The 27,365-nt window shown below is 44.4% G+C and overlaps 1 protein-coding gene across 2 annotated transcripts in view; it reads right to left on the reverse strand.

Annotated features, from left to right (window-relative positions):
• Positions 1-19,400: 19,400 nt before the first annotated feature.
• Positions 19,401-27,365, reverse strand: part of SERPINI1 (serpin family I member 1) — a 134,399-nt gene continuing 126,434 nt past the window's right edge. For both annotated transcript variants that reach the window (XM_086944328.1, XM_086944329.1), the window contains 2 exons: positions 22,229-22,318; positions 19,401-19,682 (listed from right to left, as the gene is read on the reverse strand). In XM_086944328.1, the coding sequence (XP_086800454.1) occupies positions 19,606-19,682; positions 22,229-22,318 (167 nt within the window). In that variant the 3' untranslated portion in view covers positions 19,401-19,605. The remainder of the gene's footprint in view (positions 19,683-22,228; positions 22,319-27,365) is intronic.

Here is a 27,365-nt window from a genome sequence, read left to right on the forward strand (position 1 = left end):
TTTTTTAAGACGCAAGTCACAGTATCCTTGTGCAAGATACATAGTTTAAAACTGGGACAGCCCAATGGGCATTTCCAAGGAGGGCCCGTCAAGCGATAGTCCCCTTAGTCTTAGTTTGTCAACTAAATGCATGGGTAAAGCCTCCAGCAAGTTTTAGACAGCAATCTATAAATTGATTTGTCTTTTCTGGACATCAGTGTGGACTTCTCATAGTATGTAGTCAATGCATTTAGACTTCCCAAGTTATAGCCTCATCAGGACAAGGGAGTGTGACCAATGTGGAGGAGCAAAGGAGATTACTTATGTCCTCTTACAAGGTGGTGCATGGTTTTTACAAACGTCCGCCTGTGTCGAAGCCATCAGGGAAGGTTGACTGGATTGTTACAATAATTAAATTAAATCTGGAGCCGGCGTGTGCTCAAAGCTAAAGAGCAGGCAGTTGGTAAATGCCCAGCAATGGCTCTAAGGTTGTGCACAGATCTCTGGGTGACTCCCTTGTGTGCAGCGTGCACACTGAAATAGTACAGGGAGACACCCCGGAAGCAGAATTCCGTCCTTTAAGGAAAACAGGCTGCATTTCAAAAACAAAAGATGGATTATTTAAATGCAATCACATATTGGTGGTCTGTTGACCCAAGCAGGCCACCTTCCCATTGAATTGCAGTGATTACTAGTGGGATAATCCATGAGGTAGGCCAATCTGCAACCCACTAGGAATCACTTTTTTTTTTTAAATAAAAAGTTTCTTACATTAGGAATAGCGAATTGTGATTATTGCAATCAGGGTATCGCTATTTGTAATGTTAGTATATATGGCCCTTCAGTCTTCAAGTTACTCACACTGCATATTCCTTGCGCTTATGTGAATATGGCATGAAGTAAAAAATCTCCAGAATACAAGTCCTCTCCCCAACACTTGAGGAAAAACATAGTTTTCCCTTGAATCAGGCACAATAGTCTTACTGACTTGTCCCACAAGATTACTTATATTACTGATAAGACCACTACAACCGTTTATGAAGTGAAGTACTGCATCTGCCATTTTAAAGAATACTTTGAGAATTTCAGAAAAAAGCTGTATTATTAGGCAGGACTACAAAGAGGCGACTAGTAAGAGCCATTTGGTAAGAGAGTGTTCCATACTCCTGCAGTTCAGCTCTGTCAGTACAAAGAAGGAAATTTTCAGGTCTCTTGGTAACGAAGTAGACTGGTGGAAATTTGAGTGCACCAGTTACAAAGGTTTTTTTTTTGGACCAACTTGGGGCATAAGGGTTTTTGGATATTTGCCTCCAGATTGAGAGGGAAAAGAAATGCACATTAAGCAGTTTAAATAGAAAAGCCAGGAATACACACAATGAGGTACCAACCATTGAAATTAACATTAGTACCCTGTACCAATGCCAACTAGAATTGTATCTATAAGAATTAAGTGGATCAATAAAATCCCAAATGCCAGCAACAAGATTTTGTAAAAACAAACAAGTTACTTACCTTGGCTAATGCCTTATCCGTTAGAGACTATCTAGCTGCAGATTCTGAGACAATCCATTTCTGTACATGCTTTCCTTTCTTCAGCTCAACTAACACAATGAAGTGCTAATTGTATATCCGGAACTCTTTGGTACGATCAACAATTATGCTTTTTTTAGGGTCCAGGGTATGAGCCTCTCCATCTCTTTGGAAGGGTGAGGCAGAGCAAAGACGGTCACAAGTGTGATGGTCTGACCTATGTGAAAGGGTGTCACCACTTTTGGCAGCAAATGTGTTCTCCCAATCAGTATGTTTGAGGAAAAAGGTTATGTAAGGAGAATGCACAGAGTGTGCCTGTAGTTCACTAACCCTTCTGGCCAATGTGAAGGCCCCTAGAAAGGCTGTTTTAATAGTCAAAAGTTGCAAAGGACAATTGTGCAAGGGTTCAAAGGGCGAGCACCTCAGGATGGTCAAAACTAGGTTCAAGTCCAATTCTGACATGATAAAAGGTTTTATGGGGAACATATACTGTAGTGCTTTTATGAAATTAGTCAACAGGTGACTTAAACAGGGATGGCTGATCCGGCAACAACAAGAATGACGATATTACAGACAGATACCCTTGGACCCAGCCAAAAGCAAAGCCTTGCCGGGTTAATAAGAGAAACAACAAAATCTCAGACAGTTGCAGAAAGGAAATCAACATTTTTGGAAGCACACCAAGCCACAAATTCTCCCATCAGCAGGCATATACTGTCTTGATTGAGGAATGCCTGGTTGCCAGAATGACATCAGTGTCTTCTGTAGGAAGGTCACAAATTGTCAACTGCCAACACTCAATCTACGTGCAAAAAGGTGGATCGTACACAAGTTTGGATGCAGGACCTCTGTCTATTGCTGGGACAATAGATCCTCCCAAAGGGGCAGCCTGATCGGAAGACTGTTGCTCTTAGTCAGGAGTTTGATATACCATACTCAGTGACCAATCTGGAGTCACAAGAATGACTTGTGCCCAGTTATTCTAGATATTGTTTAGAACTCTGGGCGGGAGTGGTATTGGCAGAAAGACGTACAGGAGGCCTAAGCTCCACTCTAGACTATGTCTCTGAGCGAGATTCACCTTGAATGCTCCACCATGCAGAAATGCTGACATTATGTGTTTTTGGTGATGGCTAACAGATCTAACCAATCCCCAATCTCTGAAGAGATCTTGCATCACCTCCAGATGGAGCCGCCATTTATGATCTGCTAGTAATTGACTGCAGAGTCCACACTGGCATTCAGAGAACGTGCCAGATGTTGAACCACCAAGAGTATGTCCTGATATTCCAGCCATGTCCAGAGACACACAGCCATTTGACACAGTCCACAAACCCCCACCCTGCCGGCTTTGTTGTAATATCACATGGCCGTTGTGTTGTCTGTAAACTCATTAACCAGCTTTTCTATGATAGAAGGAAGAAAAGCTTTCAATGCCAGGCAAACCACTCAACTCCAACTGGTTGATGTGGAGCTGAGACTCCGCCGGAGACCAGAGTGTTCTGATCTGTACCACTACAAGACGGCCACTTCAACCCGGAGTGACGCATTTGCCACTACAGTCAGTTATTGATGGAAAAGGGTAATGGGTCTGCTGCTAACCCAATCCTTGTTTGTCAGCCACCACTGCAGAACTTTAGCAGTTCCTTCCGATATCTGGACCACTTCAGAGATTCCATGATGCTGTACCCATTTGGACTTCAGATCCACTGCAGAGCATGCATATGCCAGCTGGCATGCGTTACCAGTAGGATGCAGGCAGCCCAGCAGCTTCAGAATTAGTCTCGTTGAAATCTAGGTTATAGGCTAAAACATCAGAATCAGAGAGTGAATATCCAGAACTTTCTGCACTGGGGGATAGGCCTGAAACTGCAGTGTGGCCAGAATAATGCTGTTGAAAGGGAGCATCTGAGTTGCATGTGAATTTGGAACATGGATACTGAACCTCAGCGAATACAGAATGACTGCTGCAGTCTGGAGCTATGAAAAGACTGCCTGGGGGAAGCCAGTCTTCAACAGTCAGTAGCGGAGATAGGGGAAGACTAGAACCCCTCCTTGGGGGCACCTTTATGGCCAAAAAGGAGTACAGTGAACTGAAAATGCTTGTGGTCCGCCATGAAACGCAGATAATGTCTGTGGGCGGGCAGATTGGGATGTGAAAGTAGGCATTCCTCAAGGCCAGTGCTACCATCCAGTTCCCAGGATCCAGGGCAGACAGAACCTGAGCTAACAAGAGCATCTCTAATTTCTCCTTCAGTAAACAGTTGAGAGGGTGCAGGCCTAAAATAGGGCGTGACATTCGTCTGACGTAAGATTCTGCAGGACCACAGCGAGGAGGAGAAGAGCCCGGAGACACTGTGATAAAGGTAAGTTAGTTTTGGGGCTGAACTCCGCTCCAGAGTCTGAAGTTCTGTATGAGCTTTGCGTTCACCGTGGAACGTGGACTATTCAAAAATCCAGAAACTCCACCAGCGGAGCGAAGTTCCTGCCCAGGATTACCCTAAAGATACCCTTAACAAACAATGCCCCTACCCATTCCTAAAGCTAAAGATTATATATATATATATATAGATAGAAATTATATACACGCATTATACACACACCTATATAGGTGCTGTAACTATATTTCCCATGTGTAGGAAAGGAACCTGTGTGGGAAAGGTTTACCATGTAATATTTGCACCTTGCAATAGGCATTAACACGCTTGAATGTTTGTCAGTTCTGTGTATTTTATTCAAAATGCCTCCTTTATTCAGAAGTCAGTGGCATGGCATTTGTTGGGTTTCCAGATTTGTAAATCAACATCTGTAATTTTACATTTAGATCACATTGTGCCTTTTTCTGTTTTAAAGAAATACATGCAGTAAATGGCATCACACCCGAATGGAAAATAACTGTCTTTAATTCAGTTCTAATAAATTCACCACCCACAAAGCGAACAGATAAAGCTTTGTTTATTACTAAAAGTGTTTCATTCTTGACTGGCAAGTTTATATGTGAGGTTTTATGCACGAGTGAGAGAGTCTTTGCGAGACGGGATGAAGCTGGAAAGGATTTATTTTACACCAGTGAAGGCATTAAGCACAAAGATTAATGGGTGGAGGAGTGAGAGCACAATGAATGGGGTATGGACTTGATGAATTATATGAACGAGAGTGTGCAGGTGGATATATGGACATGAGCATGTAAATGTGAGTGGATGGTTACAAGGGCAGGTGAGGTAATAGATGAGTTAGTGCATTAAGTGGTTATTAAATTATGCAGTTTGCAGTGGCGGTTCCCCTGCTAAGGCGGAGGAGCATAGCCCCACTGCTTTTTAGCAGTGAAATAAAGGGAAAATAAAATGATAACTTGCGTTATTATCATTTTTTGTCCTACTTCTGTCAGCTTTGCGTTGAGGGCAGGGTAGGAGTGGTAGCGCCCTCCTAAGTGCGCAATGATTGCTTGGCCGGCCCTTTCGGGCCAGCCAAACAGTCTTGCGCACACCATGAAGGCTGCATTACAGCCTGTGTGGAGAACATGCCCAGGCTCCCAGTCAGTATCTGAGTGCTGAAACACAGCGCTCAGACCAATCACAACGCTGCTAAGGCAGCACTGTGATTGGCTGACTGGGAGCCTGGGTGTTCTTCCTGTTAAGGCCAGCAAGGGGAGACTATGGAGAGGCACGGCAAGGAAGCGACAATAAGGTACGTTTATTTAAATTTAATTTTTTAATACCAGCTTTCCCCGCGGCCCACCCTCGTCAGTTTGAGTATGGGAGGTCTCCGTTACATGGTCATTCAGTGACGTCATGGGTGGCCTAATTTTCCCACTTTACCACCCAATGCAAATGATGACTTTACGCAACCCATTCCACGATTCTTGCCCAGTGCTCCCTTTCATCATTGATTGCAATTCACTGTTGCCATTTTCCCATGGAAGAACTTCAACATTTCAACACAAACAACTAGGGGCTGATCTTTTGTTACTAATTCAACTTAAAAAACCTTTGAGAGGCAAGCAAAGCAGTTTTTAGGCAGATCTAAAGAATGCACTTTTTGCTATTAAACCAACATGTTCATTCTGTTCAACCATACATTTCCTTGGAGATCTGGCTACAGGTTTTATAAATCTTGGGCGCCACTCATGGGAAGAGGTCAACATTGGCCTTCAGAATCAGGTCAAGTATGCACGGTGTATGTACCTTTAGCTACCCACTTAACATTGAAAAAGACCATGAAAAGGTAGCACTTTTCTAAAAATGCAATGCTAATAAAACTGTAAATTAAAATGTACAAAAAAATACACAAAGTCTGGGCAGTCAAAAAAGTGCAAGAAGTATTGACAGGGAGCAAGGAGTGTAAAAAACAGCATTCGGCCAGGAAGCATTTTGTAGCTGTCCAGCATGGGTTAAAAAAAAAAATCTGAAAACCAGTGGGAGCAGAGCAAGAAACATTTGAGAGAGTGGAAGTCAAAAGACAGCCCCGGGAGAGAGAGCAGGAGAAGAACGCACAGAAACACGAACTTCCAGAGAATGGTAAAGAAAACACAACAAAAACTAAATTCGCCGTAGGTGTGCAGCATAAGGATAGGACTCATCCAATCAGCACAGCGTTTGACTAAAATTCTCCAGGTTCGTCAACATGAATAAGGAGGAAAGCGATTCTCGCTCCTGCTTCCGGAGCGAGAACCTGTCTCATACCAGATTGAAGATTATGATGAGACCCCTGAAGAAGGGTCATCAATGACCCGAAATGCATTAGGTTGATAAAGAATTTGTGTTTCAAGTGTAACTACTACCAAGAAGTGATTGGTACATCAGAATTTTCCTATTAAAAATATTAAAGGAACGAGCATGAACCCTGGATGATGTGGTATTAATTTAAAAAAAGTGTTGTCTAATCTTTTGAAATTTGGTGAAGAAAACAGACAAGTTTTCAAGATAAGTGCTCCCGTCAGCCAGGCAGAGGCTTTCCTCACCTGTATACATTGTTTATCCAGCGCTTTCAGACGCACCGCGACAACGGGATGCACACAGATTATGTTAAGAGGAACCGAATTGAATCCTTTGAACAGAGTGCACCACGCTAACATTGTACATTGACATCTGGTAATAAGACCTAACACATATGATTATCAGGTATATGATGAGTACATTTAAGAGCATTATGTGATTTAACAAATGAGATTTGGCTTCAGGGTTGTGCCAAAAAGGTGGTGCAATCCAGACGCAAAATCTGGGCCTCAACTAATACATTTATTTTTTTTAAGCCCTGCCACAAAGAATTTGGCAACAAGGAGAAGCATGGGTGTAGTTCTGTTATGCTTAATTGGTTGCAAAGTCTACATTTTGAAATATTTGATTGGGTTAAGGCATCTGCTGTGAAGGTGCCCAGTAAATCTCAGGGAATAGGTATTGAGGGTGAGATAACACTGGAGTGTAAGGCATTTGTTGGAGAGATCTGTGTTTTCTGAAGTCCCAGATTTGAATCACGGTAGTATAGCGGGTTAATGTGTCTCCTGCAAAGCAGATCAAGTAACATGTAGATGACGGATTTTTATTTTATGTGGATAGTAAAGTGGGTTACTGCTTTTGACCCAGAGATCCTTTTGTTTTCTGCAGACACTGAGGCACTTTGAGGCAAGGTATTAAACCTTTAAAGGACATTTAAGACATCTGACACTTTTCCAAAGTCAATATTGTGATTTTAAAATCTCTGCCACCTAGAGAGCATGCCATCTAATAATAATAAAAACATTTTTAAAGCGCATGGTTACACTATAACAGTGTGTCACAGCGCTATGAATGCAGTCCACAGGAGCAAGTAAATGAAGAGTAGAGTAACTAATGAGGGGGGAAAATAAAAGCAACACTCCAAGGTTAATCCTTCGGAAAGAGGTGCGTTTTAAGGATTAGGGGGAACCTTGCTTCGGACGGCTCCATGCGGAGTTCCACTGGGAGTTCATTCCAACGTTTACAGGCATTAATTGGCTTGAACAATGTGGTGCCCGTTGACTTCTATGAAGCATTGTTTCCTAAAATAGAAAGTGCTGTGGCAATTTGCCAAAATCTGAGTGCAGAAAAATGCGAAATCCTGGGGGCCTATGAGGAAATTTGCTTACAGATATCAAACCAGCTGACAGTAAGATTGGGGAAGAGTGGTAAACAACATCGCTGGTTTGATTCCAAATGTTCTAAAACACACAGGGCACTCCTAGCAGCCTTAAACCGTAACCCTAGAAACAGGGAGGTTGTATCTACCATAAGGAGGGAATATAAGCAGGCCATCAGAGAGCGCAAGGAATCCATAAAGCAAGAGGCTTGGGAGAAGCTACTCTCAGCCGATGTTATGCAGGATAGTAGTCAATTTTGGAAAGTGATAAATCAGCCCCTGTTTTCCGGCCAGGAAAACATGCCTATGGATTGCGTTATCCCCGACGACAGGTGGCTTGCCCATTTTAAAACAGTGTATGGAGACTCATCGCCTGGGATACAGGGCCCCCAAGCTATAACCTCAGAGTATGCCCCGCTAGTTTTTACTCCAGACGAGGTCGAGATAGCTATTTTGGAAACCTCGAAAAACAAAGCCCCAGGGCCAGATGGGGTCCCCGCAGACTTTTACCGGCACTCCCCGAAGCTATGGGCAGGAGTGCTATCTAAAGTTTTCACAGCCGCCAATGGTAATGTCATCCCTATTTCCTAGGCCACCTCGGTTATAGTACCAATTTTTAAAAAAGGACAGAGGAAGGACCCAGGGTGTTACAGACTCATATCCCTCTTAGATTCTGCCATTAAAATTTTGGGCAGAGTCCTTTTGACGAAACTAAGGGACAGTGTGGAAAGTAGTGGGGGCATAGCCAATGCCCAATATGGGTTCAGAGAGAAGAGAGGTACGGTCGAGCAGTGTTCAAATTTCCCCCAGGCAGTCTTTTCATAGCTCTTTTGCTTGCTAAATATACTGTAGCCAAGGAGGGGTCTTTATTTTTGGCCTTTATGGACCTCTCCTCGGCCTTCGACCTGGTAAATAGAACTAAACTATGGGACATCCTAGACGGGGCCTTGGTAAACTTCATGGTATCACTACACCAGGAATTGTTTGCCAAGATCAGAGTCACCAAGGAGGGTAGATGCACGACCTCCTTTAGGTCCATGCGAGGGGTGCGCCAGGGTTGTATCCTGGCCCCCCTACTCTTCACACTGTACATTAATGGCCTAAGTAGCTATCTGGAGGCGGTACAGGGTGATTTTCCGCGTATAGAAGAGGCTAAAATACCTGCCCTCCTTTACGCGGATGACGCAGTACTCATAGCCCGTACTGGTGTCGGACTGCAACGGCTGTTGGATGCTTTCGGGGTCTTCATGGACCAACTCGATTTAAAAATAAATGCCAACAAATCCCATACCATGGTAGTACGCCTCCATTGCAGAAAGGGAAAAAGGATGATTTTTAAATGTAAAGAGGAGGTGGTCTCAACAGTGGCCATTTTTCCCTACTTAGGAGTACTCTTTGATGAGAGAGGCTCATGGAGACCACAGGTTAGAGCCAGAGGTCTAGCCGTGGCAAGATCAACTGCTTCACTTATGGGGTGGGCTAGGCCGATGCAAGCAATGTTAAAGATCTATAACTCCAAATGCGTAGCAATTGCAACATATGGTTCTCCTTTATGGGGTTATATAAAAGACGACACCATCCAGAAGGTGGAAAATAGGTTTTTACGATCGCTGCTGTCGGTCCCTCAGTCTACCCCAACCTTTTCGACACATGTGGAGCTGGGGTTGGACTTTGTTTCCGATAGGTTAAGGCTAGCCCCAATAATCTTCTGGCTAAGGACCTGGTTGAACAACGAATTATCCCTGAACCACTATTATGGCTGACGGTATGTCCTTAGATCATTCCAATAGGGTGCCCTGGCTGGAATACATAAAAAGATCTTTAGTGGAGATGGGTCGCCCGGAACTTTTTTATTCACCCTCTTGTATTAGGAGGGAGGACATTGGCATGATTAAAAAACATTACATGGAGGTGGCCAGATTGGCACGGGAGGAAAGGGAATTGAAGAAGCCAACTGTTAGATCTCATTATTTGCTTCTACATTCCCCCTCAATGGAACCATATCTTGCCATTGTCACCAAACCATTTCATAGGTTCCTGTTGACCAAGTTCCATTTTAATTTATTCACTACCAGTTGGGTAGTTACCCTAAATGGGCGAAACCGGAGGCAGCCCCATTTTGTAAATGTGATAATAGATCTGTACAAAACACAATGCACTTTACTATGTTCTGCAGGATTTTCACTGTGGAAAGGGCTAAATATTTGCTACCTATTTTAAGAAAGGAAGGCTTTACCCAGGTAAGGCCTGCTGTAATTTATCTTCAGCTCCTAGGCAGTACTTATGTTATATTTAGCGTTGCTAATTTCTTGGTAGCCGCAACAAGAACGAAATCTCGTATAACAAGAACATGACTATATTAATATTTTAACTGTTTACATTTCTTGAAAAGAAATTTCTATAATCAATTGGATCTTTTTATAATCCTTGCTGCTAAATTGTTTTACTATGTGTCATCCTGTATTTGGAATGTATGTACATTTTAACTTTTATACATTTTTTGATTTGAACAATCGAATAAAGTGTACTTGACTGACTGACTGGCTTGAACAGTTAGGTAGAGCATATTCATGAGAAAGACAAACCATTCTTCTAATATATCGAATGATTTCTGTAGTAGAAGAGACACGCTTCCCCTCATTCCATCGTTTGTCGGCCACCCTTCCATTTAAGCAGCATGCATAACTTTTTAACCACCGTCTACAGCGATCCAATGGAAGCTCATCCCTCGATATCAGGCAGGGTGTAACAAAGTGCACTGCATTTGCAAATGCAGCATTTTGTATCATTATTAACTCATTTGAGTCAACATTTTTGTTGACATCTACGAGTAAGATGTGGATCAAGTGGTAAATGGAGAAAAAAAAAAAGACTAATGGATGAAGAGGGCAGGCACGAAGTCCCTATTACAGAAGGCGAATGTGCTTTTGTTTGAAATGCCTCCTTCATGCAATTTTTGGTGTGATGACTCATTAAAAGGAAAATATAGCTCTAAACAATAGATTTGCAATTTTCATAATATTGTACGAACTTCATGAAAGCAAATTAAAAATCTGTTTTCTCCAAGATGGCTGCATCAGATAACCCACACTTCAAAACAAAATAAGACTGCTTGGGGAAATGGTCAAGATTAGCAGGGACTATATGGAGTAATGCGGCCAAATTAGGTCCATCATCATGCCAAAATATAATTTATAAGGAGCCAGTATTTGCCAAACATTTGTCTGAACCAACACGTGGTCAACATGTTATTAAGCGCACACACAGAACAGCATGATTGAGTTGGCACAGAAAGTGCACTGTACCCTAATCTACAACAGGCAGGAAGCGCACTGTGGTAGTTATGTGTAAGCTTGTTCGACCCCACGAAAATTATATTTTTTGTTTTGTAATTGTGTGGTCCCCCATTTAGTGAATCTAGATAAACATTGCAATGAACTTTTAATTATGTCGTTTAAGTTCTGCGCAGATTGCCCAAGGGGAGGAAGGTTTTAAAGGAGTGGAGGTAAAATGGTTATTGTACATTTTTGTTCACAATGGCGGTAAGGGTCGACGGTGGCAGTGTCTCTCAACCCCGCTTGGCGCCAGTAAGCTCCCTCAGAGCGGAAGCACGGCATGAAAATTGTTTTACTAGTAACTTAACTCATTTCCTATGTCACTTTTTAAAATGGATTACGAATTTTAAAATCACGCACTGTATGTTATTTGCGATAAGTTAAAATTGAATATGAATTTTAAAAACTTAATTTGCTCTGTGTACCCACGATTATTCCCGGTGCTGCTAGGGGCTCAATTGTATTACAGTAGTCTGTGCTCGGTATTCCAGCCTGCCCGCCCCCTTCCGACTCGGTAGCCAATACCGTAGAGCGGAGGGCGGGACAGGAAGAGCCAGACACTCCCAGCAAGTCGAGCGGTTAGCGCTCTAGATCTTTTGATCACAGGGCTATTTAGCCCCCTCGTCGGGCCAAGCGCGCAGCGGTGCGCCCAAGGACGCCCCTATGGCGAGCCAAAGACCAGCCCATCTGCGCCCGTCCGCAACCGGACGGGGCCAGAGGCAATGGCACCTAGACCTGATAATTCAGAGGTATGGCCCATTACTCGTGCTATCTATACTCCTCAGTTCCTTCTGGGCTTACGTAATCATCCGCTACGGGTATGTTCAAAAGGGGTAGATACAAGCTTGGAGGGCCCCTTCTCTTGCCGTCATGGCAAGACCCAGTTCCAAACTTTATCAGAGGACAAAAAGGATACAGACCCTGCGGGTGATCCGCTATATACGGATACCAAGGGCAGTGATCTTGCTGATTGCCACCCCACTCCGATTAAAAGGGTGGATACTAATGTTTTACTTGGGAGTAAGAACCTTTTATGTAACATCCGATCACTATCGAAACATGCAACTGAAGTATGGGAACTAATCTCATCTGAAGAGCCCGACCTATGTTTTCTGACGGAAACATGGCTGAAACCACATTCGGTTCCGGCTATAAACTTAAGAATCCAATGGGGTATAACATTGTCAGACTAGACCGCCCTACTAAGACAGGGGGAGGGATTGCAATAGTCCATAAACAAGAAATAAACATTTCTATCTTGGACGAACTATGCACCCCAGAACTTGAACTGTTGATTTTTAAAACTAATTTTGCACCCAAAGGTAGCCAAAAAGGGGCTTTGGTTTATCGCCCTCCTGGGCCTTGTGCCAACTTCTCCATCACATTAGTAGAAGCATTGCCCCCCATATAAGAAAAGACAGCAATGTTTTACTTGTGGGAGACTTCAATGTTCATAGCGAATTAAAAGAGTGCACTGAGGCACAATCCCTTCCGACGGATTTGTCCTTACTAGGCCTAATACAAGCCAATAGCGGTCCTACACACCAGGCAGGACACACTCTGGATTTAATCCTGTCCAACTCCCCATCAATTAAATGCCTACCTCCAACACAAGTAAAATGGACCGATCATTACATCATAGAATTTTACACCCCCCGCATTAGTACTCATCCCTCAGGCCCAATAGCCTTGCCGAGTAAACGTAGGCAATGGCACAAAATAACCCAAAATACCTTTAAAGAGAGGTTTGTAGAACCTTCCCTTATGCCCACTGAAGACAGAGGGGGCCCTGACTAAATTTGAAGGAGCGCTGGTGACTGCAGTGAATGATATTGCCCCCCTGAAACTGTTTAAACCACGCCCGGCTCATAAACAAGAAGTCTGGTTTTCTGAGCATTTAAGATCCCTAAAAAAACTGCCAGAAAACTTAAAGAAATGGAGATCGTCCCACTTGGCTGAAGACAAGAGCCGCTATTGGGACTCCCTCTCCACATACCATAAAGCCATTCGTATGGCTCGCAAAACCCACATTGCGTCCCAACTCGAACCTGCTGGAAATACTCCTAGGGTATTATATCAAATCCTGCAGTCTTTCGTTAAACCGGTGGCCTGCGAGAGCTCAGAGTTTGCATCTCAGACACTGTGTGATGATGTCTCACTGTTTTTCACCAAAAAAATAGATAAGATCTATGAAAAAATCATTAGCTCCAACCTGTCCTTTTGTGGAGATAATTCCCATCCACAAAGCAAGGAAGACCCTACCCCCACCACACACACCCTAGGCATATTCCCCCCTATCTCAGAGGAGGTTGTATCTTTAACCTCGCAAATCAAGAGCGGGTGTCCAGATGAGACTATTCCAGCAAGAATGATGCCTTTGCTTGGTACAGAATTAGGTCCTGGGGTTCAGAGGTTGGTAAATCTGTCCCTGAGCACAGGTGAGGTGCCCAGAGGGTGGAAAAAGGCTCTGGTCAGACCCATTAGAAAAAAAAACCACAATTCCATGGACAGATCTGTCCAATCTTAGACCAATATCCCTGCTACCATTCCTAGGAAAACTCACGGAAAAACACGTGAATCGCCATCTATCCATGTATATTGAACAGGCAGGAGGGCTGGATTATTCTCAATCCGGCTTTAGGCCTAAACATAGCACGGAGTCAACCCTGATGTCAGTCACAGACGACCTACATATGTATCAGGATAGGGGCCATTCGGTCATCCTGGTACTACTAGACTTGTCGGCGGCGTTCGACACGGTGTCACACAAAATCTTGACAAGTCGACTGGAAAACATCGGTCTAGAGGACAAGGCTTTGACCTGGCTAAGGAGCTTCTTATCCAACCGCACCCAATGTGTCGCCATGGGTGCCTATCGCTCGGTGGAGGTAGAGATTTCTAAAGGGGTGCCACAGGGCTCTTGTCTGAGCCCAACCCTCTTTAACATCTATGTGGCACCCCTGGCTGGAATTATGCGAGCATATAAATTCATTCCTGTGTCATACGCGGATGACACACAGCTCCTCTTTCCCTTTAAATCTCTCACCACCGAGGTTTAGAACTCCTTTTCTCAGGGCATGAGAGCTGTGGCTCAGTGGAGGTCATCAAACTGTCTGCAATGTAATGTAAGCAAGACCGAAGTTATGTTATGAAGTTATGAAGGTATGATCTGGGACCAGTCCCCAAACCCAAACAGATTGTAAAGAACTTAGGAGTCCGCCTAGATCAGGAGCTCTCAATGAAACAACATTGCAATTACATTGTGGGCTCATGCTTCCACGTAATTAGCCTGTTACGTAAAATCTTCCCCATACTCCCAGACTCAGTCAGGAGAACATTGGTACAGGCCCTGGTCCTTAGCCGTGTTGATTATTGTAACGGCCTGCTACTATCTGTAAACGAGGGGGTATTAGCCAAACTCCAGGTGATCCAGAATACTGCAGCCCGCCTGGTCTTAAACACGCCCCCCCTCCCCCCCCCCCCCCCCGAACTGCGTCCAAACCTCATTTGGACAAACTACACTGGTTGTCGGTCCGGCAGAGGACGAAGTTTAAGACATGTCTAATCCACAAAAGTTTAAACGGACTAGGTCCTGCATACCTGAAAAATAAATGTATACCCAACACCCCTGCCCGTTCCCTTCGGTCAAGCAATCAATTCAGATTATGTGTGCCCAGCGCAAAGAAGGTTAGGCACAGAGGCAGAGCTCTTTCTGTGGTTGGTCCATCACTATGGAACAAGCTCCCTCTAGCTCTGTGACAGTGCTCAGAACATCTGCTGTTCAGAAAGCAACTCCAAACCTTTCTGTTCCAAAACAAAATTTTTCGTCTGGTTTTCCCTGACTGTGCTTTGCTGCGTTTCCTTGGGCGCAGAGATACTCCTCCGGGAGTCGATTCAAGCGCGATACAAACCCGCAAATAAATAAATAAATGTTTCAACAAGTGAAACAGAAGAAATAGGTAGACTAACATTGGCATTAAGCGAAAAATCACGCTCTCGGTTCATCGGTATTGCTGTGAGCTGTCTGAGAAGGTTCATTAAACGAGTCTAGCTTTAGGAGCATCCCAAAAGGTGATGGGTTAGGGTCACTGAAGATCTTTGCTGCCTGTATTACCTCTCATTAGCTTTTGAATAGGCTCTCCTGTTTCATATTATTCACTGAGATCTGCATTTAATTTAAGGAGTTGGTTTTCTTTTTGAAAGTGAATGTGCCATTTGCCTTGCAGCAGTTAGCGCTTTAGTGGTGGAGCTGCACTGGTCATGTGACTTTAGCGGAGTCTAAATTGTACCAATGTATGCAGTCAGCCTTTTGTATCTGTGAGACAGTCTAACTTACAGGGTGGTGGAGGCATTTCAAGGATCTCCTGGTCAGAGTCACGGCTCTCCCCCTGCGCAGCTCCACCGTTAAGGCTCTGCCCCCAGCACCAGCCTGAGCCCGTCAGGTAGGTGTTCGAGGCCCTACTCTACCCACAAGCTCCGACCTGCACCTCATCCCTGGTGGTCTAGTGGAAGAGCACCCTGCTCTTCAGCTCTGTTCTGGGTCACTTCACTTTTGCATTTTTCTCGTTTTTGCATCATTCGCTCAGCTTTTTTTTCTCTATTGTGAACGTTCCTCTGCCTTTCTCTCCTTTTGGCCTCTTTTCCTCTGCTTTCTTTCTCTATTGTGCCTCCGTTTCTATGCCTTTTTTGTCCCTCGTTTGCCTCATTGCCTTCTTGCTCTATTGTGCCCGTTTCTTTGCCTTTTACCTCAGTTTTTGACTCTCTTTCTGCTTGCTACATTTCTCCAGTGTGCCTGTGTTTGCCTTTTCCTCCTATTTTTGCTTTTTTATCTCTGCCTTGGCTTCTCCATTGTGCCAGTTTCTTTGCCTTTTCCTCCCGGTTTTGCCTCGCTCTGCCTGGATTTCTCCATTGTACCTCTTTTTCCTCTCGTTTTTGCCTCTCTCTGCCTTCTCTCCACTATTGCGACCCGGGTCGAGACAGGCAGAGACAGCACAAGCTGCGCTGAAGGAGAACAGCCCCAGTGAAGCGCTCCCTTTATTGCCGCCGACCCGAAGAAGTGCTGATTGTCACTTCAAGGAGGTACAATGCGACCTCCCATTCACTGAAGAAACAGGTCATAATTACCTATTTTTTCACTACCCTGCACTGGTCCTGAAGAAAGCCCACTGACCTATATAGGCGAACAGGGCTGAAACATGTCGACCGTATTTTAAATCACTATATCAGTGCGCTTGAATCCCTTATCATTCCATAGCTGCACACCAGTAATATTCCAATTCAGTTTACTCGAACCCAGACCAATTAAAGTTTCAGGCTGTTTGTTCGGGTATTTTAAAGCTTCCCTTGAGCACTTATCACCCATTGTTCACGATCACTACTGTTTTAACCAAGGGTAAATACCTCCTGACGGAGGCTGCATAAATACTGACCCTAGGATTATGCACACACGTGTTAACAAGAGCGGGGAGACAACATATACCGCCACGAGATCCTATTTTACACATGCATGAGGGTCTTTTACTTGGGAGACACCCCATATCAACCTGCATACCCTGGTTATGCAGGACAAGTGATCCTTCCCCCATGATTCTTGAACAAACCACTGGACTACATCCTCAACGTACGCTCCCTGCACAGACACGCCAAAAAAATCTGAGACCTCCACAACATCCACACGCCGCCTTCCTGGACCAACACAAAGTCTGCACCAGACATCGCAACCGCCATTCCCTACGGATACAAGATCCTGAGAAAAGACCCCCTAGGAGGAAGCCTCGTCATTGTCCACAAAAGCTCCAGCCGATTGACAACTACCAACTCAGACACCCCCGCCCCTCCCCTCCATGGAACACATCCACTTCCACATCCACATCCAGCCCAACCCCAGAACGGTGCTCCGAGGAACACTCATCTACAGACTTCCTGGACCCCTTCACCAACTTCCTCACCGACCACATCACACACCATGCCCTTTCCTCTACAGACTATATACTACTCTAAAACCTAAACTTCTACCCGGAGAACCACAGTGATACCAACACCACCACCTCCTGGAGAACCTCACCGACCTAGGACTGAAACAGCTTTTCTCTACCCCCACTGACACATAAGGACACAAACTTGAACCCATCTTTGCTGGAGGAAACAGCTTCAGCCACACCACGGAAGTGCTCTGGACCCATCACCACTGCATCCATTTCGAAACCCACTGCACCCAAACCCAGGCACCGCCTCCCACGCAGAAGCTGGAACAAAGTCTCTGAAGAACTCCTCAGATCTGCCCTCTTAACACTCCACCCCATGCTACGACAGACGCCAACACAGTGGCAAACAACCTCCACCAATGGATCGCCAACTCTCTCGCCCCCACCCCTTCAGAACACCACAAGATGACAAGAAAGCCAATTGGCTCCAGCGAACAACTGGAGAAGATGTGGAGAAAAAACAGAACCACAGGAGCACGCGCCACCTACAAGACAGCCATCACAGAACACCCCCAACTCATTAAATCAACAAAGAAAAACTTCATCCAAGACAGAATCCTCAACCAACCCCCACAACTCCTAGGAACTTATCGCCATCATCGCCAAACTCAACAGTGAAAAAAACCAACGTCCCTCCCTCCCAAGAACTTTGTAACACACTCTGCTCCTTTTACCTCAAGATCAAGACACTCTACAACTTCCAGGATCAAGACCATGGCACTGCCTCAACTCCCACCCCCAACGACGCCACACAACAGACCCTTCTCACATGGACCCCTCACAACAGAAGACACTTTAAAGACAATGAAGAGCATCCACTGCGGAGCACCTTCTGACCCCTGCCCGCCACACATCTTCCACAGGGCCCCTACTGCCATTGCACCCGAACTATCTACTCCCTCAACACAGCCACCTTCCCAGACAACTGGAAGCACACCAAAGTCAACCCCCTCCTACAGAAACCCTGCGCAGACCAGACGGACCTCAAGAATTTCCAGCCCATCTCACTGCTTTCTTTTGCTGCCAAAGTGATCGAAAAGGCAGTCAACACCCAGCTGGCACAGCATCCTAGACACCTCAGTCCAGGTTCCACAGCAACTAAAGCAAGCAGACCGCCCTCCTCACCGTCACCCACGACATCCGTGCCCTCCTCGACCAAGGCCACACGTTAGCCCTCATGGACCCATCAGCAGCTTTTGACACAGTCTACCACCGCACACTAGCCTGCAGACTCCACAACACAGGTGTCCAATGAAAGGCCTTGGACTGGATACACTCCTTCCTATCAGGAAGTACACAGAAAAGGACTCCTGCTCTTCCTCTGAGAACCGACAGATCAGATGCGGAGTATCCAAATGATCCTCACTCAAGACCACACTCTTAAACATCTACATGGACCCCTGGCAACCATCGTCAGAAACCGCGGTCTCAACATAGTCTCCTACACCAATGACACTCCGCTCATCCTCTACCTCACCAAGAAACCCAATATCACCAGGCACAACTTCCAAGAAGGAATGAAAGCTGTGGTGACCTGGATGAGCACCAGCTGCCTGAAGCTCAACTCTAAGAAAACAGAAGTACTCCTCCTTGGCTCAACCCCCTCCACATGGGACAACACCTGGAGGCCCCCACCCACGGAAACCCTCCCACCCGAACAGACCATGCATGCAACCTCGGCATCACACTAGACTTCACTCAGCATGAGCCGCCAGATCAACGCCATATACCCCACATGCTTCAGCACCCTCTGCATACTCCACAAGAGGTCAGTGGATTCATCCCCATCCCCCAACTCCAGGAAAACCACTACCCATGCACTCATCACCAGCAGACTGCAAAACCCTCTACGCCAGAATCAACAAGAACCTCCTCCGCAAACTCCAGACCATCCAGAACGCCGCAGCCAGACTTATCATCGACATCCCACAACATGACCACATCACTCAAACCCTCTGCGACCTCCACTGGCTCACAATCAATAAAAGAATAACCTTAGAGCTGCTCACACAAGTCTACAAAGCCCTCCACAACACCAGACCCCAAAACCTCAACAATCTCGATCTCCAGGGCAGCTCAAATCATGCACAAAGTACTCTATGGCATTACGGGTACAGAGTTTACAATAACTAGCAAACTTCTGCGACTTTAGATTTGAATCGTAACCATGATGCCCTCTCGACTCATGGTAGTCTAAGGGAATTCAAGGATTTTTGCAGCACAGATTACAGTCTGGTCTTAACAGACAATTTTAACAAAGGGTTTTGAGGGAATATTTATTCATATACCCACATTAAAAGAAAGTGATCGGGCATATACCTTGTGATTAAAATGTACAGAATCTCAAATAATATTTGGTAAAGTACAATCACAAACTCGATTTATCCCTTCGTGTAAGGCGAGAAATTGGCTCAGTTTTTAAAGCACTTGGTATCAGAAATCCTGTTTGTCTTTCATTAAAGGTACTCGTGATACTAAATGGTTGGTATGTATTTTTATTCCAACAACAGCAAAGCAATTACAGTGACAAATGTGTCAAAATGTTTACATTATAATATAGTCTTCACAAACCACTCTCACTGCTTTTATTGATATCACATCGGGATCAATGAAGAATAGCAAAACAAATGTATTCTTGGCACAGTGTGCTTTTCTGATTTTATTTTTGCGTGGACCTTGGATTTTCACAGGGCATCAAAATCATGCCCATTGATATTCAGTGCTTCTGGGTGCATCACTCTTCCCATGAACAAGATGGTCCCTGCAATAAGACAGAAAAACCAGCAGCAAATTAAAAGTCAAGTCATCACTGAACAATTCATGACAGCCACTGTTAAAATGAAGATGTACCATGAAAGAAAGATTTCAAAGGAATAAAGCTTGAGGCTGGTTAAGAGGAATTTAGAAATATAAGAGAAAGAGGCTGCAGTTAGAGGGCAGTTCTGAAAAGCAGTAAAACAAATGGTAAATGGGTGAATGTCCCTTCTGGAACTGGACTAGAATGAGTAAAGCTGTAAGAAGTCAATCAAAATGTATGGGCAATCAGACATTTGAAGGGGAGGGCACCAATAGATGAGTACATATGTTCCTGGAAGATATTAGCATAATTAGATTTTTTTGAAGAATGGCATAGATAAGGTTGATTGAGTGTGTTGAGCTAGGAAAGAAAATCTGAAAATTAAAGTAGATGGAAGGACCGCCTGTGGAATGGAGATTCGGAGGAGGGGGCTGTTTATAAACATTACTTTGAAGCCATATATAGGTTCTTTCTTCACATTACTGCCCCAAAGGTAACCAGAACAGTACTATAGGATACTATAAACACAAATCAGTCAGCTGCCTAAAATTGACAAGTTGGACTCCATCTCAAGGCTTTTCCATCCATCAATACAATTTCAAAGACTGAACTTGGTGTAATTTGCATACCACCCGAAGGTCCCTCTGCCTTGTACATCAGACCCTGCAATAGCCTAGTAACTCATCTCTTATGGCACTCGAGACAGCAAAAATGGGATATGCTCAAAGCCACAAATAAACGTTAGTGCCATGGCACTCAGGGACATTGTGAAACGGTGGTAAAATACATAACGTTATTGGCCGATTTTACCATTTATTTTTTGCCTCTGGTGACTGCCAATAATCTAATCTCCTGGAAGACCCTAGGATTTTGACCAGTTTCTTACATTTTTCACTTTACTGCCTAAAATCAGTGAAGCGAATCACAAACGATATGCCAGATTATGTGAAATATGATTTCCGTTTGGGTAATACCATTTGAACAGTCAAGCTTTACTTGTAAAGTGTCACAACATGACCTTCTCAGGGGCGAACTTTCATAAAAGACAAGCCAGTTAATTGGGTTCAAGAAAAAAAAGACGACTATGCACAAGTTAAGATGGAGGAAAATTGCTTAAGAAATTTAGTGTAAGACTGCCTCAAAAGGAAGGGATGATTATATATTGAACTTCAGATGCCATTTGAAGTGCAAACGACGACTCCGGGACAAGTTTATGAGCCCCGTTGCGTCGATCTTGCACCAAGCAACGGGGTGCAAGAGCGACAAACTAAAAATGAGATATATGAAACCAAGCAAAGGCCACCTTGCGCGGTTCAGAGTGGCTTCATAAACCTAATGCAATGCATCGTAAATCGTTGCGTTACGATGTGCCAGGGAGGAGTTTCCATGGGCGTTGCATGGATGTTCCCACAATCATGGATTTTGAAACATTCCCAGAAGTGGCAGAGCTGGGAATGCATCTAAGACCTATGCCTCCCGAGGTAAGGCGTAACAAGGAGAAATGTTTATTTCTCCTCATTTATTCCTCTTTCTATGTGTGCTGCGGAATGCAGCACACATAGAAGAAAACGCCTCAGTGGATTGTTTTGTGCAGAAAGGTTTCCAATCGTGCACATACAATTCTCCTTACAATGCAAGTACCCTTGCACCATGGTGCAAAAAGGCCTGCGTTGGCGCGAGGCAGTCAAAGGGCACCAGCGCAAGGGAAAAGGCAGGAATATGCTGTATTGACTTAAATACAACACATTTCTGCCCTTTCCGCTTCACACAGTGAAGCATGGACACTGAATGAGCAGCGTGTCTTTCTTTTAGACCTTTCTTCCATCGGGTTTATTACCAGACTTTTTGCTTTTCGGCCTCCTGTTTTGGACCCTGTTTTTGTTGGTGTTAGGACTCTGGTCACTTCACCACTGCTGATCAGTGCTAAAGTGCATATGCTGTTCCCTGTAAATTGTGTTTATGGATTGGTGATTCCATGATTGCACTGTACTAGAGACTTGCCAGTAAATCAAATATGCCAGTGTGTGCCCAGGGTCTGTAAATCAAATGCTGCTAGTGGGCCTGTAGCACTAATCGTATGTCAGGAACACAGAGGAGAAGATTAGGCCTTAACTTTCTTCTTTTATTACACAGCAGCCATGGCAAACATTATAAAACTTCTCAAAGCAAGTGGGATGGGAGGAAAGATTAAAGGAAATTTAAGTTGGCACAATAAACACTGAAAACTGAACTAAGGAGTGGCATTGTCTCAAGAAGAGATTAGAGGCCAATAAAAAATAAAATAAAGTTAACACACTACAGAGTGCAACATACCATATTACCAAGTTACTGCATAAAAGAACTTGGAAATCTAAATGGAAAGAAATCCAATTGAAAACAAGTAGGACAAAAAATTAATACGAAAAATTTCAGGTTCAGTTGGAGACCAGAAACTGACGATAAGACAGAAGGGGAAATGAGTTTCCCAAAACAATTTATGTAGAGCTTGAGCTTCCACTCTTATAACTTACCCATTTCTCGGTCTCTTATCACAAAGAAGAATGGGTGGTCAACAATAACCTGCGGATACAGCACAGCCATTCTGCTAATAGCGATCATTCCTACGGATATAGGAAACAAAACAATCAAGTTACAATTACTCGGCAGTGATACACTTGTGCATGGGATAACAGTGCTATGAAGATAAAGATAAAATGACACTAATATCTATAGACCACACAATGTTCTGCTGAAAATGCATTTCCTCTAGTAACTACACATCTCCGAGCATTTGGCCACCTTCTGCATAGGTCCTTTTTGACTGTGCATTATAGCAGGTAAGTCCAACAACTGAAAGGAGGGTTAACTGACATGGACTAAGGCAAGCATCTTACTTTCACTTCTGGTATAAATAAGAAAACAGAAAAAAACAAGCATTGGTAAATGTGTTAGGTTTTGCCTATGGGATTAATTATAATTTAAGAGGTGTGGGAGCACTGCATGAGTGCAGGGAGAATGGTATGAGTGCAGGGAGAATGGTGTGAGTGCTCTTTGTGCAGGGTGTGCGGTCCATGAATGAAGGTTGATAAGTGTCTGAGTGCAGGGTGAAAGTGCCTCAATGCATGGTGACTGATGTGTGTTCAGCGCAGAATGAGAATTATGTGAGTACACAGGGTGAGAGATGTTACCCTGTACAAGGTAAAAGATGGGAGAGTATAGGGTGAGCAGTATGTCAATAGTATAAGTGCAGGTTGAGCGTTTGAGTGCAGGGTGAAAGGTATGTCAATGGTGTGTGAGTGCAGAGTCAGCACTTTGTGAGTGGCGGGTGAGCAGTACCAGACTGCCAGCACAATGTCAGGGTGACTGTGCAGAGTAAATGTGCAGGGTGAGCGGTCCCAGAGTAGGTGAAAGGTATGTAAGTGTTGGAAAGACAGGTCAGCAGTAAAAGCAAAAAACGTTCCATTATATAATCTATGTTCTAAAGAATTAGCTGTTTTTTGTTGGAAGCTGTCACACAGCACAGAGACATAGGTTACGTCATCACGGACTGACAATGGGACCCAAAACAACGACCTTGTGTCCTCGGTACACAGTGAAAAGGTGAAAGAAAAACAGTAAACACTTGCATTACTTAACTTATTAATTGGTTTCAATACAGCTTTATTCTACTTTGTTGCATAGAACAAAGGAAGTCAGAATGACGCCTGCCACTTATTTGACTGCACTAGCAGAGTGAGGCAAGTTTGAAAACAAGTGCGATGAAGTAATAGCTGGATGGGCAAGGCCAGGACAAGTCACACAACCCAACCAATGGGACAGAGGAAAGAAGAAAACGTCAGCGCTGCATCCAAAACACCTGACTAACATCCCCCAGTCGCATGTGTTGAGGAGTGGTTACAATTCATCTCTTTCATAGGAAATACAAATATGACATTTTCTCTTTCCCATATGAGGTAATTTGGCAAACCCACAGCTAATATGGCTGCAAATAAAATTCACATTTGTGTTCCAGCATTTAAATACTGGTCGTATTCTGGGTTTGCTGCGTCTCGACAAAAATAAAATACTGCATGAACTTCAGATCTTGTGGCACTGTAGGCTATCGACGAGTACCACCCATGCGTCAAGGCCCTGCTGCCGCACATGGCGTGCTGGCCTAAACCTGGTTCAACCTGCACACCCTTAAAATGTGCTACCTGAAACAGCGTGAAAGGTGCGAGGAACGCATGGCCAAAGAAGGGCTTCTTACTCAAAGAGCGCCTAATACAAGCGGGCATGGGCAGTCTGGCTGCTGGCCAAGCTCTGCCATGACCCGAGCCCACAGAGCCACCAGGAAATGGAGCGGACCATAACTGGTGTACGCATCCCTGATGCCTCCTCTCCAACCCCAACCAGTACGGTAAGATGCACAGTATAGGCGGCACTCACTCCTCATCGCCCTGGAGCGAGCGATGACTACAGAAAGACAAGGGAGGGGCGTGAATAAACACAAGGGAGGTGAGGTTGGGGAAAAACAGACAAGGAATGTGGGGGCTGAGGAACTGTATACCAGCACAAAAAATTAAACCAGCAAAGAGAAATAGAAACAAGATAAGAACATGATTTAAAGCGGTCGGCGGAGCATGGTAGGAAAGCCAAAAAAGAAGTTCTGCATATGAACAGTACTTGGGTCTCGGGACACTGATAAGAGCAAGCACAAGAAGAAGAACTAGCATGCTACAGCCAGTAGAAACAGAGGAAAAGTAAGTAGCAAGCACAGAAACCAATGAAAAGCAAGTGTGTGGTGTAAGCCCCTTTAACCATAGATTTCACAAGGAAAGTGCAAGCGCTGTGCAGGCGAAACCTAAAAAAAAAAAAAGAAATTTGACTGCACAGCTCTGCTGAACAACATTGCTAATCATCATACACACAAACACACACACACACACACAAACTGCAATGGGCTTACAGGTGGGATTCGAGTAGTATCTTAGTGTAGTAGTTAAAACACACCATTCAGCACAAGCGATGTTATCATGCTACAAATGTTCAAATGGGAAAGACTTGGGGACTGATCCAGAGTTTGGCGGAGGTTACACTGTCATAAATGTGGATGCAATGCACTTGTAATACGGTGATCAGGATTTCCATCAGGTCTGTGAAAGTGTGTCCCGTCCCTAAACTCTAAATCCAGCCCTTAATCCATGGCAATTGATAATGCTTACGTTCCATAGCACTGACAATGAAGTCTGTTGAAAGGGTAGGCATTCAATGACATTTTGCCAAATCATTGTATACTGGTGTCAGATATACCGTTTACATGGATGACTATATAATTCTATGCACATTAGACTCTCCTACAGAATTAGTTAAGTAACAGTCCGTACAGAACACAGACAATGGCACTGGGGATTGCCACTAGGTTGTGAGATGTGAAAATAATTCTTGGATAAATATTTTCTGTCACCTTTGGGGAAAGGGAATGCTTAGGGAAAGAAATACCAATGTATACTGGTAATGTGTATCCTAATGTATTGAAGCCTACCATGGCAAGCACCCCAGTGTTGATTATAGTATAAGCAGGCCGATGGAGACACCTTGGCTACTGGAATGGCTTCCAAGGGACTGAGCAAGGGTGAAGGTCTTGAGGCTTCTATAGTGGAAAAGGGCAGCTATAGAAGGCTGCTCGTTGTTTCTTGGTAATGGCGAAGACTGGAAGGGACACTGAAATATTCTGATGTTCCCAGGGAACCACCTGACGAAAGAAGCCAGTCGGAGCCAGCTGTAATGCCTCCAGAGCTGATATATTTTCCTTCTGTGGTGGGGTCTAGCTTGCATCTGGACCTCTCACTGAACAGGGACTCTATTAGTCCTCTTTCCTGAATATCAGGCTACTCAACAACAGATTCCCAATCCTCTGTGAGCAAGATCCTAACTACAACAGAACACATGTTTGCACTTTCTAGATTTATGGGCTGGCTTCCGCCCTCCTCTTGGTGCTTGCCCATCCTACATGAGAGACAATTTTGCGGGAAGCAGTAGCACAGGGCCACTGGACCTAAACCGTGCCGATGGGCAAACTGGACAGCCAGCACTAATTACCCAAAGTCCAGCAAATAGGGATGACACATGTTCAACTTTGAAAGTAAATGCACAGTGTGAACCCAGGACCCACTCACTGGCAAAGCTCTAAACTTTGAAAACGTCAGCGTTCCTGCTTCAGCTGGTTAAGAAGGAAATTGCCAAGGCCAGGCAAAAAAGTGTTTTTTTCTCTGGCTAAATTCTGGATAAACTCAAATTAAAAAATAGAAGGCGTTTAATTACATGTCCTAAAGAGTTCAGTCACAGCCAGTGGGATTAGCTCCAGATACTTAAGACTACTCCCAACCCTCAGACACGTTGTGTGACATAACCTATTTTACAGCTAGCCCACAAAAAACTGAAGCTCCTTTTCAAATGACTGCTCTCGTCACCAAAGCCTTGTGATGCTATACTCTCGTGACACTAGTAGGGTTCCGTCGATCCAACCCTTTGGGGGGGGGGGTCACTCCACATGCAGCTGATGTTAGGAGCCAACAATTATGTGCAATTACTGGAGGAGCAAGAGACCAGGTCCGGCATAACACAGGGGCGTGCATGGGGATTAATCTGTTCCTTGCAAAGTCTCCAAGGATGAATTGCCACAGGGCCCCTCGAAACAAGTGATCACTGCTCCCAACTCCGTTCCTACCTCTCCGCACACCGATCCCTACAAATTCTAACCTCACTTACAAAGTTATAGAGGGTCTGACAGGGCATCTTAACACTGAACACTCCCATGATCCACTATACAGGATCTTGAGACCCTCGCGGGTGTGTAGAGCGCTTTATAAATGCAGTGATTGATTGATACACAAGTTTCCTGCCAGTTGAGACATGGCAAATTATGCCAACTAGATTTCGAATTTGATTTGATTAATAGAAGTGAGGGGAATCCTGTAACAAAAGGAATGCTATCAGTTGCCCAGGTGGAAGAGATCAGGTACAGAGTGGATACAGATAAAAAAAAAAAAAGCGAGGGAAATCATGGAACTGTTTGTGCTCAGTGCTGAAGAACCATGTGCACACTATATATGTTAGATTCCGTTAGACTTGGGTGGGACAGCGTGTGCCGGAACTTTGCAAATGTGTATCTTTTAATATGTTCTACCTGTGCTATAACCTTGATTGACATTAAACTATACCTAATGATACACTGTTAGCCAAGTCAATAGTAAAAGCTAGAATGTAATTGATAGATAACTGAATTCTCTGCTTTCCAGACAAACAACTGCTAAGGGTACTGGTGTGGTTTCATGCCCATACCCTGTTAACATCCTACGGCTATGGCCAAGAGTATTATGGAAGCCAAGAAGGATGCTGGGAGAGTCTGAGGAACCTCCATCACATTGTAGAAGCACCAATCAATGCCAAGTGCTGGAGAGGTCTAGAATTCCGGATGCCAATAAGATATCACCTTGGCAGACGTTGCATTGGACGCTGGCCTCACACCACACACAACAGCTTAAGATTAAGTGATCACACAAAACCTCCCCCGATACATTTCTTTGGGCAAAGGCTGTTTCAGCTATTTTAAGTTGCTGTGTGGAAGGCAATTTTTCTAGGAGAGAAGAGTATGGTTTGTAGGCCTGCTAAGTTGGAAACTTTTCA

Source organism: Lissotriton vulgaris, chromosome 11 (assembly GCF_964263255.1).
Source record: "Lissotriton vulgaris chromosome 11, aLisVul1.2, whole genome shotgun sequence".
NCBI lineage: Eukaryota > Metazoa > Chordata > Amphibia > Caudata > Salamandridae > Lissotriton > Lissotriton vulgaris.